This window comes from Xenopus laevis, chromosome 9_10L (assembly GCF_017654675.1).
Source record: "Xenopus laevis strain J_2021 chromosome 9_10L, Xenopus_laevis_v10.1, whole genome shotgun sequence".
Taxonomy (NCBI): domain Eukaryota; kingdom Metazoa; phylum Chordata; class Amphibia; order Anura; family Pipidae; genus Xenopus; species Xenopus laevis.
Window position 1 is genome coordinate 15,977,321 of NC_054387.1, and position 27,709 is coordinate 16,005,029.

Genomic DNA, 27,709 nt, shown 5'->3' on the forward strand with positions numbered 1-27,709 from the left:
GCACTGAACAGCCAGAAAAAAAACAGTTTCTAACTTAATTGGCTTTTGGCAGAGAGCTCAGAACAGCTAACAGGTGCAAATAAGATACTTTGTAACAATTTTGACTCTGGTTGGTGCTGGTGGTGGTGAACTACTAGGAGGAGCAGCACACCAGTCCCTCTTTTCTCTGCACCGAACAGCCAGAAAAAAAACAGTTTCTAACTTAATTAGCTTTTGGCAGAGAGCTCAGAACAGCTAACAGGTGCAAATAAGATACTTTGTAACAATTTTGACTCTGGTTGGTGCTGGTAGTGGTGAACTACTAGGAGGAGCAGCACACCAGTCCCACTCCCCAACACAGCTAGACTAATAGCACTGGGCTCTTATAGTAGCAAAGTAAAAAAACAAAAAAGAAAATAAAAGCAGTCCTTACAAGGACTATTGGGTTATTACAGCAGTCAGCAGATGAGATCAGAAGCAGTGCCCACAGCAGCTACATACAGAGCACTGCAGTAGAAGGTAGATTACTAGTCAGCAAAGCTAACTAACCTAAACTCACTGTCCCTCAAATCCCTGCAGAGTTCTGTCCCTACAATACAGAGCAGTATCAAGTAGATTACTAGCCAGCAAAGTTACTATCAACTGTCCCTCAAATCACTAACAGCTCTCTCCCTACACTAGCTCTTCCAAGCACACACAGGCAGAATGAAAAAACGCTGCAGGGCTTCAGTTTATATATGGAAGGGGAGTGGTCCAGGGGGTGTGGGGGTGGTCCAGGAGGGAGAGCTTCCTGATTGGCTGCCATGTATCTGCTGGTCTGGGGTGAGAGGGCAAAAATAAGCGCCAGCTAAGGCGAACCCAAATTGGCGAACGTCGCACGACGTTCGCGAACATTCGGCGGACGCGAATGCCCGATGTTCGCGCGAATTAGTTCGCGGGCGAACAGTCCGCGACATCCCTATCAGGGGCAGAACATCGACTGATCTGTTCTTTTATTATTTTATTTGATCTGAATGGTTAGTGGCAGGTCGGGAGATGGGGAAGTCTGATTGTTCGAGGATTTGAATGATTGGATCTTTGTGTCTATGGCCAGCTTAAGTGTATAATTTGCATTTATGTTATTTTTACATAACCTCTCATTTATCAACATTGAACGTCATTTGTCAGTTTGCTGCCCAGTTCTCCAATTTAGTCCAATCTCTCTACCAACTGGAAGCATTCTACATGAACCTTTTGCACAATTTAGTATCATCAGCAAATATAAAGACAGTACTTACAGTGCCCACCTCCAGGTCATTGATAAACCCCTGAAACACTATCCTGTAGTCAATTACAAGTACAAAAATGATGTTCCTTGCAGTTGTCTTACAATATCATGTTTTCGGCTGTGCCATAGCTGTACTGTTGTACCCAACTATGCACAAACTTGGGGTTCCTGCTGAATTGTGCTCAGTACAGGGGAATACCTATGCTGCCATCGTTTTATGGGATCTCTCTGTACAGACTATGAGCAAACTTAGGGGGTTGTTCCTGCTGAATTGTGCTTAGTACAGGGGAATACCTATGCTGCCATAGTTTTATGGTATCTCTCTGTACAGACTATGAGCAAACTTAGGGGACTGTTCCTGCTGAATTGTGCTCAGTACAGGGGAATACCTATGCTGCCATAGTTTTTTGGGATCTCTCTGTACAGACTATGAGCAAACTTAGGGGACTGTTACAGCTGAATTGTGCTTAGTACAGAGGAATACCTATGCTGCCATAGTTTTATGGGATCTCTCTGTACAGACTATAAGCAAACTTAGGGGCTGTTCCTGCTGAATTGTGCTTAGTACAGGGGAATACCTATGCTGCCATCGTTTTATGGGATCTCTCTGTACAGACTATGAGCAAACTTAGGGGCTGTTCCTGCTGAATTGTGCTTAGTACAGGGGAATACCTATGCTGCCATCGTTTTATGGGATCTCTCTGTACAGACTATAAGCAAACTTAGGGGCTGTTCCTGCTGAATTGTGCTTAGTACAGGGGAATACCTATGCTGCCATCGTTTTATGGGATCTCTCTGTACAGACTATGAGCAAACTTAGGGGACTGTTACTGCTGAATTGTGCTTAGTACAGGGGAATACCTATGCTGCCATAGTTTTATGGGATCTCTCTGTATAGGCTATGAGCAAATTTAGGGGTCTGTTCCTGCTGAATTGTGTCAAAACTCAAAAGAGCCTCTACCCCAGTAATGACCAAGTCAGAGAGAGAGAGGTTAAAGGCCATGTTCATTTTCTTTTTTGTTTTGAAGCAAACATACCTCTCCCTTTGCTGCCAGGGTGGCTGTAGGTCACTAAACTGACCATGGACTGGAGGAACAAGTTTGATGTTGTTCTGGACTTAAAGTCACCAGGACACAGGTCATTTTGGTTGTGTTGGTTTTTTTTTATTTTATTCATACACTGAAGATCTGAGACAAGGTGATTTGGGTCTAAAGTTCTTAAAGTGTCCCTCAGGTGACCCCAACCTCCCAATCAGGCACATTGTATAAGAGACTTCATGGGATAAACCCAAGTGATTGCAAAAAGAAACAAAAATGTGACTGCAGCCTCCGGGCAGAATGTTAATTGCGATCTATGTAACAGAACTTGCAGAACAGGATCTCTCCGCGTCCTCCTGCCTCTTCTCCCCTTCCCCTAATGTCCTTTTGTCCTCATATCTTGAGGCCTGTCATGATCTACTGTACATGTTTGACATGGAATTTATCCCTTTCAGGTGAAAAACATACCCAAAAATATATGTTTGAGCATCTACAGGGTCCAAGGCAGGGGATGGTGGGGTCAACCATGAAGGTCAGTGATGGTGAGATTTGGGGTGAGTGCTTATTTGTGCCCTGAGTACCCCTGGAACTGTAGCAGGGTGACTATTACCCCAATGTTTCTATATATCTGTAACTTTGTTATGAGCTAAGGGGACCCAGCCTGAAGGCCAGTTAGGGGGAGATTTGGGGTGAGTGCTTATTTGTGCCCTGGGTACCCTTGGAACTATAGCAGGGTGACACCCCAATGTTTCTATATATCTGTAACCTTGTTATGAGCTAAGGGGGCCCAGTCTGAAGGCCAGTTAGGGGGAGATTTGGGGTGAGTGCTTATTTGTGCCCTGGGTACCCCTGGAACTATAGCAGGGTGACTGTTACCCCAATGTTTCTATATATCTGTAACCTTGTTATGAGCTAAGGGGGCCAAGCCTGAAGACCACTGCCAATGCATTGAGTCCAAAGTGTTCCCTTTGCACAGATAAGCCCACATGCTGTTACTTTTGGGGGAATCTGTGAAATTACACGCAGACGGGTACGTTTATTATTACCCTGAAGCAACTTGCTCAATAGTTACACAATTTGCAGGGGAAAACACTGCATTAGCACATTGCACAACATCATTACTGTATTATGTTACTTCTCTCTCATCCCAGCGAGGTGGGACTTTAACCAAACAATTTAACCCTAATTTACTGATTTGGTATCTTGTACCCATTTAGAGAAACCGATACAGGAACCACTTGCAGCTGGGAAACATACATTGTACACCATTAAACCGTCCCAATTGATTTTTGGGCAATTTTCAGCCAGGTATTGGTCAGGCAGGTCCTCCCGTGGGCCTCATACGTGGGCCGATAACTCAGGCTGGAGGGGCCGATTTAGAAGCTTCTGTTAACCCGTGTGTTGCCAGATTAACTCTGAGCAACCTTTAAGAGCTGGAGTTGAGATGATAAAGAAATACAATCCATGCATGTACGAATGGGTGTGTGTGTGAGTGGGTGCGTGGTTGCAGGTTTTGATACTCATGTTATGATTACTCCCAGTTCCCCAGAAATATCTGTCACAAAGGCTCCCAATTATAATATCCATGGAGGTCAAATGACCCACTGCCACCCAATGTTGAACCTGAACCCTCTAAATGGCTGTGTGTGTTTTCTCAACATTCTATGGCAGGACCGAGACCAGTAAACAGATTGTTTAGTGCAGTAACACTGCCCTCTAGTGACCATGAACTGCAAATATAGTACTGAGCAGATTCCCAATATCCATCCATTCCTCATTCTCATTGGGATTATAGTTATGTGCAGCTGTCATTGCTATTGTCTGTCACTGTCCGTCCCCTTCTGTTCTCTGGTCCTGACTATTGAAACAATGTAGCTGAAGTCTATTTTACACTTCGACCCTGTAAGACCCTGTAAGTTTCCATCGGTGTTCTAGTCCAACTGCTTGAGGTCATCAGTTTGAGGTATGAATACAAGATGAGGCTGAGTCTTGTAGTTCAGCAGCTGCTGGAGATAGACAGAATGTATAAAGTTTGCTTGACGAGTTTCGTGGCACCTTGTGCTTCTCAGGAAGTGGCTGGACATCACGAAACGCGTCAAGCGTGGGGTATCATTTATCATTGCAGATGTCATAAATGCTTTTAATCGAATCAAAATAAACAAAGCTTTTATGGAACCAAGCTCATGTGCTCCGTACAGTGCTACAGTGTGGTCATATGAAGTCCGTCCAGATCCGGGGGTAGTTTTCTACGAACAAGCACCGGGAGTTGGTTTAGGCCACGGAGTGGGAGTGGGAGAGTGCTCTCGTTTGAAGTTATAGTATGGACACAAACGTTTGTATGAAAGGGATTTATGTAAAAAAAACAAAACAATGAAAGTAACAGTTACAATCAATATCAAATATGCATATGGTATAATACACAGCTTGCTTTCTGGAAAGACTCTGACTCACTCCATCACTGTTGTCATATCACTACACCCCACCCTGGAACTAAAGGGAACTGCCACAATCCCAGTTTTTGCAATAAAGAGAAGGGACAGCAAAGTGAATCTAGGGAAGGGAAGAGTATCACATGGCACATGTTTGGGGCCTATCCTTCCTCTCATATGCACTGAATCTGCTTTCCCACAAGCAAGAGAATTAACTGACCCAAACACATTCCTCCTCAACAGCACCCTCTAGTGGTAACAATACAACACTGTACTCTTACTGCTTCTCACCCCTTCACGTATCTCCTGCTAACTGATTTCATAACAGGGCACCCTTTCCAATCCCTTCCTTTAAAAATGCCCTACTTATTGTTTGTTAATGCCCCCATTCAGCACATGACTGGATAGTAACTGCAATGAAAAGCTCTTTACTAAATTGTATGTTCACAGGTTGTTTCTGGTCTTCAGAAGTCAAAAGAACCTCCAGGGAAAGCATATCCCACATTACTTGTACCCGCTATATACACATTTACATTAACTATAATATCAGCACATACCAAACGGACCATTAATATATATACACATATGCTGGTGTCTACAGGGTGAACTCTGTCATGTAGTATGGTGAGAACCTCAGATGGCACATCACCAGGAACAGCAATAAGCTGCCTCTTGTAACTTTAAGGTTGTTATTTCCATTTTATAAACAGTAAATTCTGTTTTTTATAGTGCAGGAGAGCACAAATAACTCTAGGGTAGGCCTCAGACCAAGCACATAAGAGTGGTGAACTCTGTCTTAAAATGTCAATAAACCCTCTTAGGTGTCCAGTAAACTAGGCCTAACTCATTAGCTTCTTATTTCAGATAAAGTAAATTGTAATTGCCCCCAGCAGATTAGTATTAGAGGGGCTGGCGGCAAATCTCTTCCAGTTTTGCAAACTTTGGGTCCAAATCATCCAGAAACCTCCAGTCGAGCTCACTCTCTGCAATGGAGAAGGATCCCAGGGAGTCAATCCGTTCCAGCTCGCCCTCGTAGGCATAAACACGAGGCTTGTATGGGGGGTTCTTGGGGGGCTCAGCCAATCCCTGCAGCCGCTGATGGACAGAGATGGGGTTAATAGAGTAAGTAACCAACCAATAAGAAAATTGCCAAATCTTTCTACATGTAGCACTGCTTAACAGAAGCATATGGAAGGGACTGTGGCCCTCTCATATAACAGCTGAATTCTATATTAGCCAGTCACCAATCCCAAGCTCTGGGCTTTTAAATAAAGCTTTTAATATGGAAATGTGATGTGTGTGCATCAGGGAGAGAACAGAAGGAATCTGCTTCTGTTTCAGTGAGTGTGGGATTGATCTCAGCACAACCTGGAGGGGAGTATCGTACAATATGTGGCGTGTGTGTGTAATTCACATACAAAGTCGTGTACACCTTTGATATCATGTTTATTCCAATGGGCCCTAGAGCAGCTTGGCAAGGTAGAACTGAAACAGACGGGGGTGCTGGCAGGGCTCAAGAAACAATTGAAGTCTTTTAGTATAAATCCCGGGGTTTAAGATGTCTTTTAATTTGTGAAGTTATCAGACTGGTGTGGGTGTGTGAGGCCCCAGGGGGCGGAGGTGCAGTTCAGATGGAGAAATATTTACTCAGAGCTTCATTTTGTTTTTCTGGCAGAAACTGTTGCTACCCAAGCAGAATTATATATAAAAGAGAGAAAAATGACAGTTTGGAGCAACGTGGGATCCTGCTGTGCCGGCTGCAGGCGCATTTTTCATAGACGCTCAATAAAATAGACATATTTTAATTCATTGGCTTCTGTTTGCCAAGCTGTAGGATGTTTTACAGGAATGATGTGCAGCCCAGATAACCCATTGATACATTGGCTTGTGGCACAGAGAAAAAACTATGCCAACAACTGACAGCTGGGGGTTGCCACTCAACGCCTTTATTTATATACCCTTGCCCTTCCACTGTATGGCTTGCTAATCAATAAATGAAATACCCACAGTTGCTAACATTCCAAAATCAGTTCGTTGTTGCATGGCAATAGTTATAAAAGGGGGAACTCACTTTTCAATAACCAATGGTCGCCAATCATCTGCTTCTACAACTCCAAGCACCCTTCCCACCGCCCAGTCACAAGGACTGGGAGGTGGGAAGGATGCTCAGAGTCGATTGGCCATCGATAATAAATAATAAATTCATATAAGTAAATGTGTTTTTTGTGTGCAGAGTTATAGTACAGCGGTATTGAATAACATAATTGTATATGGGGTGTAATACTGCAACGTTGCATTTATTGTGCAATTCTATTGCAGTACTGTAATTATTGCTTATGTTTATCGATTTATTACTAATGGATATTGTTATATGAAGTTGCTAGGAAAATATGTGTGGGGATTTGCTCTAGATGTCTGTCTGGGGTTTAGATCTGTAAAATGAAATGTGGAATTAATTGCAGAAGATGCAGTCAGAAGTTAATTTCTTCCTTATACAAGATGTGATGGAGAAGTAATTTTATATTGTTTATGAATAAGTGAATGACATGAAACATGACAAGCTAACTTTTCGTGATGTTCCAATAAAGATTTGTTTTACCCTGATGTCTTTGCCTAGTGGTCTTATAAACAGCAAATATTTGTGTTCTTATCCCATTGTACTCTACATGAGCCAGGTCTTATATTCTACTCTACACGAGCCAGGTCTTATTATATTCTACTCAACTCTACATGAGTTAGGTCATATATTCCACTCTACATGAGTTAGGTCATATATTCTACTGTACATGAGATAGATCTTGTATTCTACATGAGATAGGTCTTATATTCTACTCTACATGAGATAAGTCTTATTATATTCTACCCTATTCTACATGAGACAGGTCTGATTTCATTCTACTGTACATGAGATATATCTTATTATATTCTATTCTACATCAGAAAGGTCTGATTATATTCTACTCTACATGAGATAGGTCTTATATTCTACTCTACATGAGATACCTCTTATTATATTCTACTCTACATGAGATAGATCTTATATTCTACTCTACATGAAATACGTCTTATATTCTACTGTACATGAGATATATCTTATATTCTACTCTACATAAAACAGAACTTATTTCATTCTACGCTACATGAGATAGGTCTCATTATATTCTACATGAGACAGGTCTGATCTCATTCTACTCTACATAAGATAAGTCTTATTACATTCTACTCTACATGAGATAGGTCTTATATTTTACTCTATGTGAGATAAATTTTATATTCTATGCTACATGAGATGTCTTATTATATTCTACTCTACTTGAGCTAGATTTATATTCTACTCTACATGAGACGTCTTACTATATTTTACTCTACTATACATAAGATAGATCTTATATTCTACTCTACATGAAATAGGTCTTATATTCTACTTTACATGAGATAGATCTCATATTCAACTCTACATAAAATAAGTCTTATTTTATTCTACTCTACATGAGCTAGATCTTATATTCTACTGTACAGAAGACAGGTCTTATATTCTACGCTACATGATATAGGTCTTTCATTGTTCTCTACATGAGATTGATCTTATATTCTACTCTACATGAAATACGTCTTATATTCTACTCTACATGAGATATATCTTATATTCTACTCTACATAAAACAGAACTTATTTCATTCTACGCTACATGAGATAGGTCTCATTATATTCTACATGAAACAGGTCTGATCTCATTCTACTCTACATAAGATAAGTCTTATTACATTCTACTCTACATGAGATAGGTCTTATATTTTACTCTATGTGAGATAAATTTTATATTCTATGCTACATGAGATGTCTTATTATATTCTACTCTACTTGAGCTAGATTTATATTCTACTCTACATGAGACGTCTTACTATATTTTACTCTACTATACATAAGATAGATCTTATATTCTACTCTACATGAAATAGGTCTTATATTCTACTTTACATGAGATAGATCTCATATTCAACTCTACATAAAATAAGTCTTATTTTATTCTACTCTACATGAGCTAGATCTTATATTCTACTGTACAGAAGACAGGTCTTATATTCTACGCTACATGATATAGGTCTTTCATTGTTCTCTACATGAGATTGATCTTATATTCTACACTACATGAGATAGGTCTTATATTCTACTCTACATGGAATAGGTCTTATGTTCTACTCTACATGAGATAGATCTTATATTCTACTCTACATGAGATAGGTCTTATATTTTACTCTACATGAGATAGGTCTTATATTCTACTCTACATGAGATAGGTCTTATATTCTACTCTACATGAGATAGGTCTTATATTCTACTCTACATGAGATAGGTCTTATATTCTACTCTACATGAGATAGGTCTTATATTCTACTCTACATGAGATAGGTCTTATATTCTACTCTACATGAGATAGGTCTTATATTCTACTCTACATGAGATAGGTCTTATATTCTACTCTACATAAGATAGGTCTTATATTCTACTCTACATAAGATAAGTCTTATTATATTCTACTCTACATGAGACCGGTCTGATTTCATTCTACTCTACATGAGATAGGTCGTATTATATTATATACTCTATTCTACATGAGACAGGTCTGATTTTATTCCACTCTACATGACATACATCTTATTATATTCTACTCTACATGAGATATGTCTTATAATATTGTACTCTTACTTCATGAGATAGATCTTATTATACTCTATTCTACATGAGATACGTCTTATAGTTTTCTACTCTACTCTGCATAAGAGAAGTCTTATACTATTCTACTCTATTCTGCATGAGAGCAGTCTTATAATATTCTACTCTACTACATGAGATGGGTCTTAAACTCTATTCTACATTATATGTCTTATTCCATTCTGCTCTACTCTACAAGATACGTCTTATAATAATCTACTATACTTTACATAAGATGAGTCTTATTATACTCTACTTTACATGAGATAGGTCTTATTCCATTCTTCTCTATTGTACACAAGATACATTTTTTAAGTCTACATGCGATTTTCCTCTATTCTGCTCTACTTAACATGAGACGGGTCTTGTTATATTCTATTCTACTGTATATGAAATATGTTTTAATATATTCTACTCTACATGAGATGGGTCTTATTCTCTTTTACTCAACATGATATGGGACTTGCTCAGACATACTGTAAATGAGATTGACTTTATTCTATTTTGATCTACTCTACTTTGCATGACATGGATCTTATTCTGTTCTATGTATTCTAATTGAGATGGACCTTATTCATTCAACTCTAAATACCATGGGCCTTATTTCTCTTCTATGCTAAATGAGATGGTCATATTCCATGCAGCTTTTTATTGGACATTCCTTTTCATTTTCTCCTCTAAATGAGATGGGCCTCATGCTGTCCTAAATAATATAAAAAGGTATATATTCTCTTCTGAGCTGAATAGGATGGACTCTACTTCCACTCTAAATTCTCCTCTAAATAAAATTGGCCTTATTCAACTTTAGTCTAAATGATCCAGGCCTCATTCTGTTCTCCTCTAACTGATATGAGTGATATACTTTCAACTTAAATCATTACATACAGTAGATCCAGTTCAAATAAGGTTTATAAAGACAAAACCAAGAAATAATTAGATTTTAATTGCTCACTTGATTCACCATTTCTCCAACACTGTCAATGAAGAATCCCATTGGCTTGTTCTTCAGGCACCCAGACTGGAGATATTTGCTGTTCTGAAAGTAGCACATCCAAATGTTAGGAAGACACGCAAATATAAGCACCACAGTTCATAAATAACTACAATACATTAAAATTGTATATAAATTATGTTTGTGTATAAGTTATGTAGCCCTGAATGCTAATAAGATGTATTTGCCTAAGTAATAAAAATAAAACCCTGCAATATGAGAATATTTCTTTAAAAGCCATGGAGATTGGTTTAGACTACCGGTATACCTGGCTCACTCAGAACTGTATCAAGGGCTATATCATATTTGTAGGCTCTCTAATGCGCTATAAATGCTCAAGCAAGATGGCATTGGGCCCATAAATTGTATCTATTAGCACATCTTTGACTGCAAACTGAATTTCATCACAACTGGCATTGGGGAGGCAGCTGCCATATATTAACAGCAATGAATGATGTTTTCTACTGCCTCTAAGGACAATCTGTTGCAGCAACTGGTTTGGAGCCAAAATCATTTTGGACTCTACTACAAAGTGACTTTAGAGGATTTTTAAACATTGGCATCAGTTAGAATATCTGATGCGAGAGAGAGAGAGGGTTGCGTGGTCTGCCACCACATTAAACATTACACACACACAACTTGTGTTGTTATTTGAGCGTTAGCTGCCTTGTTTAATGCTCCTGTCAGTGGCAGACATTGTCATTTACGTTGCAGAAGAGGGCAGCCTCTAATGAAGATACACCCGGGTAATTTCTGACAGACGAGGGGCAGGTTGGAAAGCTTTACTGCCTGGGGCGACTACATGACAAAAGCTTGTTAGCATTTATAAGTGATGTGTGCATTGTGCGCAAATAACTTTCAGCTCAAACATCAAGATATCTCAGGATATGGAGAAGCTCATTTTCTATCCATCTTAGGGGCCAACAAATTATTGAGCTGCATATTGAACTTAGCTACAGATCTGAACCTCAAATGCACCGTAGCTATAGAAATGAAGTCTAGCCCCATAAGCATTCAGGCTGTCAGGGTCACTGACCCCTGCAACAAACATAAGCCACAGAGGTAATCTTGGATCTGTTGTAACCTGACTAACCAGACCCAAATGCCTTAGGTGCACTAAAAGAGACACATTTCTCTCTAAAAAAACAGACATAAAAGGCATTTTATACTTACAGTCTTCATACTGCTATTCTCTGCCTGTGATTGGGCACCCATACTCTGCCAAAAGATATAGGTTTCAGTTATTCTCCCATGTCCAAGGAGAATCCTTTACATCAGTGGTCCCCAACCAGTGGCTCCCTAGCAACATGTTGCTCACCCACCCCTTAGATGTCACTCCCAGTGGCCTTAAAGCAGGTGCTTATTTTTGAATTCCTGGCTTGGAGGAAAGCTGAATAAATAGGTGTAGTGAAAAACAGAGCTTCCTTTAAACGCCAGTCCACATAGGGGCTACCAATCATGGCCCTTTTTTATACCCTCAGGAACTTTTTCATGCTTAAACTTGGCTCACAGGTAAAAAAAAAGGGTGGGGACCTCTGGTTTACTTGAAAATATATATTGCCCTTACAATTCTCCATAATACTGTATGGGTTACTGCAGGGGCATAACTACCAGGGGTGCAGGCGGTGCCCCTTGGGGCCCTCCAGATGTTTGTGCCATTGTGAAGGCACACAGAAAACTGCATCTGGAGGGGCCCAACTGCACAGCCTGCACCTGAGCCCAACCCTCCATAGTTATGTTACTGGGCTACTGGAAGAACATTCTGTGGGGGCAGACAATTGCCAGTTATTAAGAAGGGGGAAAATGGCTAGAATGAGAGCTTTCTGTTGGGGGGGGGGGTTGGACAAGTGTGCAGTCAATTATTCCCAGCTAGTTTGTTTCTCCCCTCTTAATACCTGCCAATTTTCAGTGGACCGGACATATAGTGGAGTCTCATAGAGTACTAGTTGTAGGTAGGAAGAGCTTGGGGTGGAAGGTATAGTAGGACAGAATGATAAAAGTAGGCCAAGATGGAGACTGTAGGGCACAAGGGGTATTATAATAGTTTATAATGGCGCTTCTAACCTATTGTCCACAGCCAAAGCTCTAACTTGAATGGTCCTAGCTTATGTAAATAATTGAGCCCACTGTATCCCTGACACTACTATAAACAGCCCTGCCAGAGGAATAATCATCATCAATACAACATAGAGAAATGATCTTACCCGTTTCCACATGTTGTTCTGCGTGCTACGAATGCTGGAGAATGCTTCCTATGATAAAGATAAGAACACGGTACATTACACTGGGTAAGAGCAGCACTGGCTCCTTATTATATATATCCTATCTACAGCTGCTTTATGATGCTCATAACTTAATTATCTGCTATTTCACAATCACAATAAGAAACTCTGTCCCGCAATGGGACAAAACTGTCTTTATGGCTTGCAAATAGATTTGGGAGATAGCAGGAAAAGCAGATCAAAATGCTGACAGTAGGACATGATGGCAATAGTAAAGAAACTGGGCAAGATCCAGATGGTATAAGTAGGGCCAAATTGAGATAGTAGCGCAAGATGGAGACATTAGGGTCAAATGAAGACACTAGGGCAAGATGGAGGCATTCTGTCAAGATGGAAACATAAGGGCAATATGCAGATATTAGAGCAAGATGGAGACAGTATGACAAGATGGAGACATTAGGGCAAGATAGAGTCAGTAGGCTAAGATGGAGTCAATAGGACATGGAGACATTATGGCAAGATAGAGTCAGTAGGACAAGATGGAGACAGTAGGACAAGATGGAGACATTAGGGCAAGATGGAGACAGTAGGGCAAGATGGAGACAGTAGGGCAAGATGGAGACATTAGGATAAGATGGAGACAGTAGGACAAGATGGAGACAGTAGGGCAAGATGGAGACATTAGGATAAGATGGAGACAGTAGGACAAGATGGAGACATAGGGCAAATGATTCATTAAGTGGATATATTTTAAAGCAAAAGAAAGCAAAAGAAAGCAAAAGAAAGAAAGTGTTTTCTTTTGGTGCTATCTGCTTTATGTAATGTACTTGCACTGCACTACTCACCCGATTCCAATTTGGGTTTTGCACATGGTGCTTTGCAGCAGAACCAGCAGCTCCATCCTGATAAAACACAAAACGAATTTCTGTTAGTTATGATTAGGGGGGATTATACATACAGTATTGTGTGCAGGATTAGCAGCTACTGGGGGCCTGGGTGCAAGGTGGGTGAAACTATATAACAATGTACTGATCTGCATTACCACTGATAATGGGCCCCAGGTAGAGTGCTGTGCATGATGGGTCCGAGGCAGAGGAGCAGCCGCCATGGAACACTGCTTCTGCTATGAGTCCAACACTTTATGAGCACTAATCAGTTTGGAAAGAACTCCTGCACGTGTCTCAGTGGCAGTTGTAAAATGCCTTCTAATTACTGTTTATTACTATATAGTAATAGTATCTCTATAAGTGAAATATATTAACTGACCAGTAAAGGGGAGCCACATGACTACACAAAACAAAAGATGAACTATATCTCTGATACAGGTGATTTTTGTATTTTGTTTTTGAAGCATATTTAAACTCACTATTTGCCAGAAATCATACTGTGCCCTTAGTACTGCTCCTGGTGGGGTGCGTCCAGCCACATCCTTATTGGAAATAAAATAAATAATATAGGGTTTTACAAAAACATTCAACAATTACAAAGTTATTTTTCAAAACTGATCTTAAGGCTGGGCTCCTTAGATAATAACTAGGTTATAGCTATAAAGAAACATTGGGGTAACAGTCACCCTATTATAGTTCCAGGGGTACCCAGGGCACAAATAAGCACTCAACCCAAATCTCATCCTAACTGGCATTCAGACTGGGCCCCCTTTGCTCATAACAAGGTTACAGATATATAGAAACATTGAGGTAACAGTCACCCTGCTATAGTTCCAGGGGTACCCAGGGCACAAATAAGCACTCACCTCAAATCTCCCCCTAACTGACCTTCAGACTGGGCCCCCTTAGCTCATAACAAGGTTACAGATATATAGAAACATTGGGGTAACAGTCACCCTGCTATAGTTCCAGGGGTACCCAGGGCACAAATAAGCACTCAACCCAAATCTCACCCTAACTGACCTTCAGGCTGGGCCCCCTTAGCTCATAACAAGGTTATAGATATATAGAAACATTGAGGTAACAGTCACCCTGCTATAGTTCCAGGGGTACCCAGGGCACAAATAAACATTCACCCCAAATCTCATCCTGTTACTCCCTTGGATCATAAGGTTTCAGCTATAACACGGAACATGTTTTAATCTACATTGATAAAAGGACCCAGGTGGGTGAAAATATTTGAGTGATACATATATCATTGCTGCTTAGGCCTTCAATGTATTCCTAGGAATCCAATTGGTACATATAAATATATCAGCATCGACAAACTTGAAATCTGTGCAGCTAAGTGGCAAATGAGATTCAATGTTGATAATTGTAAAATCATGCACCTGGGATGTAAGAATATCCAAGCCACTTATACCATTAATGGGACTGCACTAGGCAAATCCATTATGGAAAATGACCTTGGAGTCCTTGTAGATGATAAACTTGATGATAGGCTGTAGCAAGCAATGCCAGTCGGCAGCATCAAGGGCAAATAAGGTCTTGAGCTTTATTAAAAGGGGCATAGAGTCACGGGAGGAGGGGGGAAAATCACGGGAAAATCTTAGCTATGAGGAAAGACTGGCCAAATTGGGGTTGTTCACGCTGGAGAAGAGGCGCTTAAGGGGTGATATGATAACTATGTATATATATATAAGGGGATCATATAATAATCTCTTTACCAGTAGGTCTTTCCAGCTGACACAAGGTCAACCATTCCGATTAGAAGAAAAGAGGTTCTGCCTAAATATTCGGAAGGGTTTTTTACCTTCTGTGAAGATGTGGAATTCTCTCCATGAATCAGTGGTACAGGCTGATACATTAGATAGCTTTAAGAAGGGGTTGGATGGTGTTTAGCAAGTGAGGGAATACAGGGTTATGGGAAATAGCTCATAGTACAAGTTGATCCAGGGACTAGTCCCATTGCCATTTTGGAGTCAGGAAGGAATGTTTTTCCCTCTCTGAGGCAAATTTGAGAGGCTTCAGATGGCGTTTTTTTTTTGCCTTCCTCTGGATCAACTGGCAGATAGGCAGGTTAAAAAAAAGTAAAAAGGTTGAACTCGATGGATGTGTGTCTTTTTTCAACCTAACTTACTATGTATTGCTCTGATGAATCGTAGGACCAAATATTTTGAGCTGCAATTGCAAATATATCAATGAACCATGTGTATTCTAATGATAGTCTGCCCTGTTGTGTAACCCTGCATTTAACCCCTAGCCCGCCAGGTTTAACTTTGCACCTTGTTTGTAAATGTCTACATTTTAAATATCCCAGAAGCGAAGTAGAAAGGCAACGTCATACTCACTTGTGGTTTTATACTTACAGTCTTCATACTGCTATTCTCTGTCTGTGATTTGGCACCCATGCTCTGCCAAAAGATATAGGATTCAGTCATTTTCCCATGTCTAAGGAGAATCCTTTACATCAGTGATCCCCAACCAGTGGCTCACTAGCAACATGTTGCTCACCCACCCTATAGATGTTGCTCCCAGTGGCCTCAAAGCAAGTGCTTATTTTTGAATTCCTGGCTTGGAGGAAGGTGTTGAATAAATAAGTGTAGTCAAAAACAGAGCCTCCTTTAAACTGCCAGTCCACATATGGGCTACCAAATAGCCAATCACAGCTTTTTTTGGTACTCCCAGGAACTTTTTAATGTTCTCTTTATATTTGAACGTGGCTCACGGGTAAAAGAAAAAAGGTTGGGGACCTTTGCTTTACATGAAAATATACCTTGCCTTTACCGTTTTACCGTAGGGCAAGATGGAGACTGTAGGGTGCAAAGGGGCATTATAATACTTTCTAATGGTGTATCCAACCTTTGGCCCACTAGTTGTTGTCCACATTCAAAGCTCTAACTTGATTGGTCCTAGCTTATGTAAATAATTGACTTGAGCCCATTGTATCCCTGCCATTACTATAGACAGCCCTGCCAGAGGAATAATCACCTTCCATCATCAATACAACATAGAGAAATATCTAGAATAACTAATTCTAAAACAACTGGACTTGCTGAGTACTTATACTAGATATACCATGACCTGGATGAATGAAAATGTTCATGGTCAACATAGAGAAATGATCTTACCCCTTTCCACATGTTGTTCTGATTGCTACGAATGCTGGAGAGTGCGTCCTAGGATCAAGATAAGAACATGATACATTACACTGAGTAAGAGCAGCATCATATTATATATCCTATCTACATATGCTTCATGATGCGCATAACTTAATTATCAGCTGCTTCACAATCACATTAAGAAACTCTGTCCCGCAATGGGACAAAACTGCTTTTATGGCCTGCAAATAGATTTGGGAGATAGCAGGAACAGCAGGTCAAAATGTTGACAGTAGGACATGGTGGATATAGTAAAGAAAGTTGAGAAAATAGAACCAGATGGTACAGTATAAGTAGGGCTAAATTGAAAGATGGAGACAGTAGAACAAGATTGAGACATTAGGGCAAGATGGAGACAATAGAACAAGATTGAGACAGTAGGGCAAGATGGAGACAGTAGAACAAAGATGGAGATAATATGGAAAGATGGAGACAGTAGATCAAGATGGAGACAGTAGGACAAGATGGCGACAGTAGAACAAAGATGGAGATAATATGGAAAGATGGAGACAGTAGGGCAAGATGGAGACAGTAGAGCAAGATGGAGACAGTAGAGCAAAGATGGAGATATTATGGAAAGAAGGAGACAGTAGGACAAGATGGAGACAGTAGGACCAGATAGAGACAATAGAACAAAGATGGAGACAGTAGAGCAAGATGTAGACAGTAGAACAAGGATGGAGACATTATGGAAATATGGAGCCAGTAGGAAAAATATGGAGACAGTAGGAAAAGATAGAGACAGTAGAAGAAAGATGGAGACTTTAGGATAAGATAGAGATATTAGGGCCACATTGTGACGTTAGTGTAAGATTGCAAGAGTGAAGTTAGAAAAGCTGAACACAGTAGAGCTAGTGTCTATGAAGGTTTCCATCCATTCGGGACTTAGTATATCTAGTCAGTGTTGGACTGGCCCACCGGGATACCAGGACTGGACGTGCTGATTCATTAAATGATTAATCAGCAAGTCCAGTTTCTCCAGATTTACTTCTACTAGTTGTGCCTTATACAGTAACCTGGATCCCTTCATTTCTACTTTCTCTGAATTTGGGACTTTCACAACATTTAAGTAACAACTGAAAGGCTTTGCGACTTTGTCACTTTTGATCTCTCTCTCTTTCTCTCTATGTTTGTGTATAAATATATATTATGGGATCCAGCAAAGCCAATTTTGCCCTAGACATCATCATAATAAAAGCCCACACACACATAATCCAGAAATGACTTGAATGACTATTAAAATGACGATTAAAATCATTTAATAAGTGGATATCTTTAAATGCAATAAAAAGCCCCCAGAAACAAGAACAATGAATTACACAAATAAAAAAAATGGTTTATATGGGTGCTATCTGCTGTATGTACAGGGCTGCACTACTCACCCGATTCCAATTTGGGTTTTGCACATGGTGCTTTGCTGCAGAAACAGCAGCTCCATCCTGGTAAAGCACAAAAGAGATTTCAGTTATGATCAGAGTGATTAGGGGAAATTATACATATTGTGTGCAGGATTAGCAGCTACTGGGGGCTTGGGTACAAGGTGGGTGACACTGCATAATGATGTACTGATCTGCATGACCACTGATAAAGGCCACAGTTAGCTGTTGAGGGCTAAATATACAATTGCAGCCTAGTCCTTTGCTGTTTTCTTGCTCTTGACCTATTTTTTTAAATGTTTGGGCCTGTGAGTGCTGTGTGTGATGGGTTCTAGACAGAGGAGCAGCTGCCATGGAACACTGCTTCTGCTGAGTCCAACACTGATTGAGCACTAAAGGTGACACTTTTTGCAAAGAACTCCTGCACATGTGTCTGTGGCAGTTGTAAAATCCCTTATAATTACAGTTTATTACTATATAGTAATAGTATCGCTATAAGTGAATTATATTAACTGACCAGTAAGGGGAGCCACATGACAACACAAAACAAAAGATGAACTATACTATGATACAGGTGATTTTTGTATTTTGTTATGAAGCATATTTAAACTCACTATTTGCCAGGAATCATACTGTGCCCTAAGTGCTGCTCCTGATGGGGTGCGTCCAGCCAAATCCTTATTGAAAATAAAACAAAAAAAATATAGCGTTTTTCAAAAACAATTCTGCAGTAACGTTAGATTGATATAGTAACAGTCACCCTGCTACAGTTCCAGGAGTACACAAGGCACAAATAAGCACTCACCCTAAATCTCACCCTAAATGGCCTTCAGGCTGGGTCCCCTTAGATCTTAACAAGGTTACAGATATATAGAAACATTGGGGTGACAGTCACCATGTTTTAGTCCTAGGGGACCCCAGGCAGACCCTAAATCTCATTCTAACTGGCCTTCAGGCTGGGCTCCCTGACCTCATAACAAGATTACAAATATATAGAAATATTGGGGTAACAGTCACCCTGCTATAGTTTATGGGGAACCCAGGACACAAATAAACACTCACCCCAAATTTCACCCTAATTGGCCTTCAGGCTGGACCCCTTTAGCTCATAACAAGGTTACAGATATATAGAAACATTAGGGTAACAGTCACCCTAATATACAGTAGTTCCAGGGGTACCCAGGGCACAAATAAACACTTACCCTAAATCTCCCCCTAACTGGCCTTCAGGCTGGGCCCCCTTAGCTCATAACAAAGTTACATATATATATATAGAAACATTGGGGTAACAGTCACCCTGCATTAGTTCCAGGGTTACCCGCGGCACAAATAAGCACTCACCCCAAATCTCACCCTGTTATTCCCTTGGCTCATAAGGATACAGCTATAACCAGGCCCTGATTTGTAGAAACGCCACAAAGCCCGAGCATAGGGTGGCAGGATTTTAGGGGGCTGAAAGCTGTCCAACCAAACCCACATTAGTCAGAAACACTGGGGAAAAGCAGGAGATATTGTGCGCCAATCCCCATTGGTCTGATCCTGATGATGAAAATTTGATTGAATAAAAGGGAGGGGATGGGGCGACGAACGACAGTGGGCCTAGGGGCACCTGCTACGTAAATCCAGCCTTGGCTATAACACAGAAGATGTTTTAATCTGTATTGATAAAAGGCCCCAGGTGGGTGGTAACAACTGAGTGCTAAATATATCATTGCTGCTTAGTCCGTCACTGTATTCCTAGGAATCCTATTGTTACAAATAAATATATCAGCATTGCTCTGAGGAATCGTAGAACCAAATATTTTGAGCTGCAATTGCAAATATATCAATATACCATGTGAAACTATATTCTAATGATAGTCCTCCCTGCCATGTAACCCTGCATTTAACCCCTAGCCCGCCAGGTTTAACTTAGCACTTTGCACCTTGTTTGTAAATGACTACATTTTAAATATCCCAGAAGCGAAGTAAAAAGGCAACTTCACACTCACTTGTGGTTTTATACTTACAGTCTTCATACTGCTATTCTCTGTCTGTGATTGGGCACCCAAGCTCTGCCAAAAGATATAGGTTTCCGTTATTTTCCCATGTCTAAGGAGAATCCTTTACATCAGTGGTCCCCAACCAGTGGCTCCCTAGCAACATGTTGCTCACCCACCCCATAGATGTTGCTCACAGTGGCCTCAAAGCAAGTGCTTATTTTTGAATTCCTGGCTTGGAGGAAAGTTTTTGTTGAATAAATAAGTGTAGTCAAAAACAGAGCCTTCTTTAAACTGCCAGTCCACATATGGGCTACAAAATAGCCAATCACGACTTTTTGTTGGTACTCCCAGGAACTTTTTAATGTTCTCTTTATATTTGAACGTGGCTCACGGGTAAAAAAAAAAAAAAAAAAAAAGGTTGGGGACCTTTGCTTTACATGAAAATATATCTTGACTTTACGCCTCTCAATTATAATGTATGGATTACTGGAAGAACATTCTGTGAGGGGCAAAAAAACATACAATTGCCAGTTATTAAGAAGGGATAATAAGTTGGCTAGAATGAGAGCTCTCTGTTGGGGGGAGGATCCAGTTTGTTTCTCCACCTCTTAATACCTGGCAATTTTCAGTGGACTGCACATATAGAGGAGTCCAATAGAGTACTAGTTGTAGGTAGGAAGAGTTTGGGGTGGAAGGTATAGTAGGACAGAATGATAAAAGTAGGGCAATATGGAGACAGTAGGGCAAGATGGAGACAGTAGGGTGCAAAGGGGCATTATAATAGTTTCTAATGGTGTATCCAACGTTTGGCCCACTAGTTGTTGTCCAAATTCAAAGCTCTAACTTGATTGGTCCTAGCTTATGTAAATAATTGACTTGAGCCCATTGTATCCCTGCCATTACTATAGACAGCCCTGCCAGAGGAATAATCACCTTTCATCATCAATACAACATAGAGAAATATCTAGTATAAGTAATTCTAAAACAACTGGACTTGCTGAGTACTTATACTTGATATACCATGACCTGGATGAATGAAAATGTTCATGGTCAACATAGAGAAATGATCTTACCCCTTTCCACATGTTGTTCTGATTGCTACGAATGCTGGAGAGTGCGTCCTAGGATCAAGATAAGAACATGATACATTAAACTGAGTAAGAGCAGCATCATATTATATATCCTATCTACATATGCTTCACTAGTTGTTGTCCACATTCAAAGCTCTAACTTGATTGGTCCTAGCTTATGTAAATAATTGACTTGAGCCCATTGTATCCCTGCCATTACTATAGACAGCCCTGCCAGAGGAATAATCACCTTTCATCATCAATACAACATAGAGAAATGTCTAGTATAAGTAATTCTAAAACAACTGGACTTGCTGAGTACTTATACTAGATATACCATGACCTGGATGAATGAAAATGTTCATGGTCAACATAGAGAAATGATCTTACCCCTTTCCACATGTTGTTCTGATTGCTACGAATGCTGGAGAGTGCGTCCTAGGATTAAGATAAGAACATGATACATTACACTGAGTAAGAGCAGCATCATATTATATATCCTATCTACATATGCTTCATGATGCGCATAACTTAATTATCAGCTGCTTCACAATCACATTAAGAAACTCTGTCCCGCAATGGGACAAAACTGCCTTTATGGCCTGCAAATAGATTTGGGAGATAGCAGGAACAGCAGGTCAAAATGTTGACGGTAGGACATGGTGGCTATAGTAAAGAAAGTTGGGAAAGTAGAACCAGATGGTATAAGTAGGGCTAAATTGAAAGATGGAGACAGTAGAACAAGATTGAGACATTAGGGCAAGATGGAGACAATAGAACAAGATTGAGACAGTAGGGCAAGATGGAGACAGTAGAACAAAGATGGAGATAATATGGAAAGATGGAGACAGTAGGACAATATGGTGACAGTAGAACAAAGATGGAGACAGTAGAGCAAGATGTAGACAGTAGCACAAAGATGGAGACATTATGGAAAGATGGAGCCAGTAGAAAAATATGGAGACAATAGGACAAGATAGAGACAGTAGAACAAAGATGGAGACATTATGTAAAGATGGAGACAGTAGAGCAAGATGGAGACAGCAGAATAAGATGGAGACTTAAGGATAAGATAGAGATATTAGGGCCACATTGAGACGTTAGGGTAAGATTGCAAGAGTGAATTTAGAAACGCTAAACACAGTAGAGCTGGTGTCTATGAAGGTTTCCATTCATTCGGTCTTAGTATATCTAGTCAGTGTTGGACTGGCCCACTGGGATACCAGGACTGGACGTGCTGATTCATTGAATGATTAATCAGCAAGTCCAGTTTCTTCAGATTTACTTCTACTAGTTGTGCCTTATTCAGTAACCTGGAGCCCTTCATTTCTACTTTCTCTGAATTTGGGACTTTCACAACATTTAAGTAACAACTGAAATGCTTTGCAATCTCTCTCTCTCTCTATGTTTGTGTATAAAAATATATTATGGGATCCGGCAAAGTCAATTTTGCCCTAGACATCATCATAATAAAAGCCCACACACACACATAATCCAGAGATGACTTTATTTACTTTAATGACTATTAAAATGATGATTAAAATCATTTATCAAGTGGATATCTTTAAAAGCAATAAAAAGCCCCCAGAAACAAGAACAATGAATTACTGGATACAGGATCAAAGTAAATGGACACTGTGATTTCATAACGAATGCATAAAAAGGGTTGTTTTTTTTTTTAAAAGCAACCTAACGAATGCATAAAAAGGGTTACTCACCCGATTCCAATTTGGGTTTTGCACGTGGTGCTTTGCTGCAGAAACAGCAGCTCCATCCTGGTAAAGCACAAAAGAGATTTCAGTTATGATCAGAATGATTAGGGGAAATTATACATATTGTGTGCAGGATTAGCAGCTACTGGGGGCTTGGGTAGAAGGTGGGTGACACTGCATAATGATGTACTGATCTGCATGACCACTGATAAAGGGCCACAGTTAGCTGTTGAGGGCTAAATATACAATTGCAGCCTAGTCCTTTGCTGTTTTCTTGCTCCACTGACCTATTTTTTTAAATGTTTGGGTCTGTGAGTGCTGTGTGTGATGGGTTCTAGACAGAGGAGCAGCCGCCATGGAACACTGCTTCTGCTGAGTCCAGCACTGATTAAGCACTAAAGGTGACACTTTTTGCAAAGAACTCCTGCACATGTGTCTGTGGCAGTTGTAAAATCGCTTATAATTACAGTTTATTACTATATAGTAAAAGTATCGCTATAAGTGAATTATATTAACTGACCAGTAAGGGGAGCCACATGACAACACAAAACAAAAGATGAACTATACTCTGATACAGGTGATTTTTGTATTTTGTTATTAAGCATATTTAAACTCACTATTTGCCAGGAATCATACTGTGCCCTAAGTGCTGCTCCTGATGGGGTGCGTCCAGCCAAATCCTTATTGAAAATAAAACAAAAGATATAGCATTTTACAAAAACAATTCTGCAGTAATGTTAGATTGATATAGAAACAGTCACCCTGTTATAGTTCCAGGGGTACACAGGACACAAATAAGCACTCACCCTAAATCTCACCCTAACTGGCCTTCAGGCCGGGCTCCCTTAGCTCATAATAAGGTTACATATATATAGAAACATTGGGGTAACAGTCACCCTGTTATAGTTTCAGGGGTACCCAGGGCACAAATAAGTACTCACCCCAAATCTCACCCTGTTATTCCCTTGGCTCATAAGGATACAGCTATAACCAGGCCCGGATTTGTGCAGACGCCAAAAGGCCCGAGCCTAGGGTGGCAGGATTTTAGGGGGCTGCATGCTGTCCAACCACACCCAAATTAGTCAGAAACACTGGGGAAAAGCAGGAGATACTGTACGCCAATCCCCATTGGTCTGATCCGGATGATGAAAATTTGATTGAATAAAAGGGAGGGGATGAGGCGACGAACGACAGTGGGCCTAGGGGTGCCTGCTACGTAAATCCGGCCTTGGCTATAACACAGAAGATGTTTTAATCTGTATTGATAAAAGGCCTCTGGTGGGTGATAACAGTTGAGTGCTAAATATATCATTGCTGCTTAGTCCGTCACTGTATTCCTAGGAATCCTATTGTTACAAATAAATATATCAGCATTGCTCTGAGGAATCGTAGAACCAAATATTTTGAGCTGCAATTGCAAATATATCAATATACCATGTGAAACTGTATTCTAATGATAGTCTTCCCTGCCGTGTAGCCCTGCATTTAACCCCCTGCCTGTCGGGTTTAACTTAGCACTTTGCACCTTGTTTGTAACTGACTTCATTTTGATCATTAATGTGTATAAAAGTTAAGAAAATAAAAGCACCGTGTTACCTTGGAGCCAAAATCCAGGTTCCCATTGCTAGTGAGGACGACAGGGGCTGCCTAGAGATACAGAGTAGAGATGGAACCAGAAATACATGGAAATGGCAGATTTATAATGGTCACAAACCAGCGAGGTAGGTACTATATAAAAAGTTACAAATTTCAGCCAATGAAATCAAGCAACCCTATGTCATTGAGAAGATAATCCATTCTGGGTATTCTGAGATTTTATTCCCATTCCAGGAATGATTGTTATCCCCCTAACGATATGGACGTAGTTGATATCTCTGCTATGAGGGTCTTGCTTGTTTGCTATACTTTACCTTCGTTATTGAGCCTCCGCCTTCTTCGTTGTATTGGATGAGCGTCTGATTGCCTTCTTCATTCAGCACCAGGCCTTTGTTTCTTATGGACCCACAGAAAGTAGAAAACAAGAAGCAGAAAGCAACTATAGTGACAAAAACAAAAGTTATATTATTATCTGCTGACTGATTGACTTCAATCGTTCCAGCCTTTATAAATAATTGTTACAAAAAAATCTGTTGACCATCTGCTACAAGCATCCATATGCCACTCAGTCAAACTACTGTAACATTCTGAAGTTGACCTTCTGATAGAAGCACCCATATGCCGGCACTCAGTCCATCCTACTTTCTGGAGTTGACCATCTGCTAGAAGCACCCATATAACAGTAAGTGGCGTTAGTACTCTGTGATGCCCCCACCCACAAAAAAATCTTCCGAGGAGCCCAGCACACACCGCAACTCCTACCCAGCCCCCTTCCAGCACCCCATTTTCTGCACACACCAAAGGAGAATAATTACCACAGCACAGAATGATCGCAAAAATAACAATTATAATTTCAACCATTATGGGAGCTTCTAGAACATGGAAGGCAACATTCAGAAGGAAAAGGAGTTGGGGAGCAACACTAGCATGAAAAATGTTCCTGGGGTGCCAAATAAGGGCAGTGATTGGCCATTTAGTAGCCCGTATGTGGATTGTCAACCTACATTGAGCATCTGTTTGGCAATACACCTTATTTCTTGCAACCAAAACTTGCCTCCAAGCCAGGAAGTCAAAAATAAGCACCTGCTTTGAGGCCACTGGAAGCGAAATCCAAGGGGTTGGTGAGCAACAGGTTGCTCACGAGCTACTGGTTGGGGATCACTGTTCTAGCAGCTAGGCAATGCTACAGAGTGGGTTAGACGAAGCGTTGATATATGGGTGCTTCTAGCAGCTGGACAATGCTACAGAGTGGGTTAGACGAAGCGCTGATATATGGGTGCTTCTAGCAGCTGGGCAATGCTACAGAGTAGGTAAGACCCAGCGCTGATATATGGGTGCTTCTAGCAGCTGGGCAATGCTACAGAGTGGGTAAGACCCAGCGCTGATATATGGATGCTTCCAGCAGCTGGACAATGCTACAGAGTGGGTTAGAACAAGTGCTGATATATGGGTGCTTCCAGCAGCTGGGCTATGCTACAGAGTGGGTTAAACCGAGTGCTGATATGTGGGTGTTTCTAGCAGCTGGGCAATGATACAGAGTGGGTTAGACTGAGTGCTGATATATGGGTGTTTCTAGCAGCTGGGCAATGATACAGAGTGGGTTAGACCCAGCACTGATATATAGGTGCTTCTAGGAGCTGGGAAATGATACAGAGTGGGTTAGACCGAGTGTTGATATATGGGTGCTTCTAGCAGCTGGGCAATGATACAGAGTGGGTTAGACCAAGTGCTGATATATGGGTGATTCTACCAGCTGGGCAGTAGCATAATTATGGAGGCAACAGACTTCTACGGGTCTGCTGTGCATAAATCCCCCCCAGCCTCCGCACAGCAAGCACATGCATGAGCGAGAAGAGGGGGAGCGGGGTGGCTGAAGGGTTACTGGGCATGCCAGGCCCCTCTGAATATTTTTCTGTAGGGGGCCCGATGAATGCTAGTTACACCACTGACAGTGGGATAGACCAAGTGCCAATATATTGGGGCTTATAGCAGCTGGGCAATGCTAAAAGTTGGGTTAGACCAAGCAGTGAGACATGGGTGCTTCTAGCAGCTGCGCAATGATACAAAGTGGATTAGACCAAACGCTGGCATACGGGTTCTTCCAGCAACTGGGCAGACCGAGCACTGGCAACTATTTTCTTAGTTTTGTGTGTTTTGAATCAACTTGCATCTCTTTAAAAGGGTTGTTCACCTTTAAACTAGTATGATATAGATGGTAATATTCTGAGACAATTTGCAATTGGTTTTCCTTTTTTTTTGAGTTATTTAGCTTTTTATTCAGCAGGTCTCCGGATTGCTATTTCTGCAGTCTGGGTCGCTTTGGTCCAAATTGCCCTAGCAACCATGCACAGATTTGAAAAAAAAACTGGGGATGACCTGAAAAGAAACATGAGTAATAAAAGTAGCAATAACAATAAATTTGGAGCTTTATAGAGCATTTGTTTTTAGATGGGGTCAGTGACCCCCATTTGAAAGGCAAAGGCAAAAGGCGAAGAATTAAAAAAAACTATAAAAAAATAAATTATGAAGTCCAATTGAAAAGTTGCTTAGAATTGGCTATTCTATAACATGCTAAAAGTTAACTGAAAGGTGAACCACCCCTTTAACGCACAGTTACATTGTATAAGGACTGAAGCAGCACTAACACTATATCCTAAAATTTTGTACTTACTTAGGAAGAGCAGCAAAGCCACAAATATAATTGCGATTGCCCCCCCGCTCATGTTATGTTCTGCAGGCTGTAGTTTCTCACACTTCTGCCCATCAGGACAGTTGCAGATGCGGATATTGAGGGTTTGTTTCTCCAAAGTACCCTGCCGGTCGTATATATTCAACGGCACAGAGTAGTTACCCTTTGGGAGTTTCCTCAGCATTAAAAGGTCAACAGAATCATCTGGAATGGAAGGACACAGATTTTATGTGTTATGATACAGAGTGTATATCAAAATCCCTGCCATAAAGCAAGGCCAGACTGCTGATATGCTCCAGGAATTTAAAATATAGGGAGTAGAAAGTAGAACACTCGGATACTATGCCTAAACTACAAATAATGTTAATAATAATCATTTTTTGACTGCCACCAGGTGCAAAGTAATAGTGGCCCCAGTAACCTTTATGTAGATTTGGGCAGACATTTATTTGTATATTTTTATTGATCTTTTCCCTTCTAATAATACTTCAATCTGACCTTTCTACAAATGCCTGGATTCTAGGATTTGTCAAATGACCTATCATAGTAGTTTTTAAAGTTCCAAACTTACTGAAGAATTAAAGGACATGTCAACCCC

At 40.6% G+C, this 27,709-nt stretch overlaps 1 protein-coding gene across 3 annotated transcripts in view; it reads right to left on the minus strand.

The window, feature by feature from the left end:
• Window positions 1–4,616: 4,616 nt before the first annotated feature.
• Window positions 4,617–27,709, minus strand: part of cdh26.L (cadherin 26 L homeolog) — a 72,369-nt gene continuing 49,276 nt past the window's right edge. Inside the window, exons 13-30 of one of the 3 annotated variants that reach the window (XM_018234982.2) lie at window positions 27,094–27,315; window positions 24,737–24,861; window positions 24,423–24,473; window positions 23,444–23,506; window positions 22,833–22,889; window positions 21,505–21,552; window positions 21,118–21,165; window positions 20,072–20,116; window positions 18,677–18,739; window positions 18,069–18,125; window positions 16,657–16,704; window positions 15,877–15,939; window positions 14,005–14,067; window positions 13,484–13,540; window positions 12,621–12,668; window positions 11,590–11,634; window positions 10,378–10,461; window positions 4,617–5,807 (exon numbers count right to left, since the gene is read on the minus strand). In XM_018234982.2, the coding sequence (XP_018090471.1) occupies window positions 5,613–5,807; window positions 10,378–10,461; window positions 11,590–11,634; window positions 12,621–12,668; window positions 13,484–13,540; window positions 14,005–14,067; window positions 15,877–15,939; window positions 16,657–16,704; window positions 18,069–18,125; window positions 18,677–18,739; window positions 20,072–20,116; window positions 21,118–21,165; window positions 21,505–21,552; window positions 22,833–22,889; window positions 23,444–23,506; window positions 24,423–24,473; window positions 24,737–24,861; window positions 27,094–27,315 (1,382 nt within the window). In that variant the 3' untranslated portion in view covers window positions 4,617–5,612. The remainder of the gene's footprint in view (window positions 5,808–10,377; window positions 10,462–11,589; window positions 11,635–12,620; window positions 12,669–13,483; window positions 13,541–14,004; window positions 14,068–15,876; window positions 15,940–16,656; window positions 16,705–18,068; window positions 18,126–18,676; window positions 18,740–20,071; window positions 20,117–21,117; window positions 21,166–21,504; window positions 21,553–22,832; window positions 22,890–23,443; window positions 23,507–24,422; window positions 24,474–24,736; window positions 24,862–27,093; window positions 27,316–27,709) is intronic. The other 2 variants (XM_018234983.2, XM_018234984.2) reach the window with 2 other exon arrangements.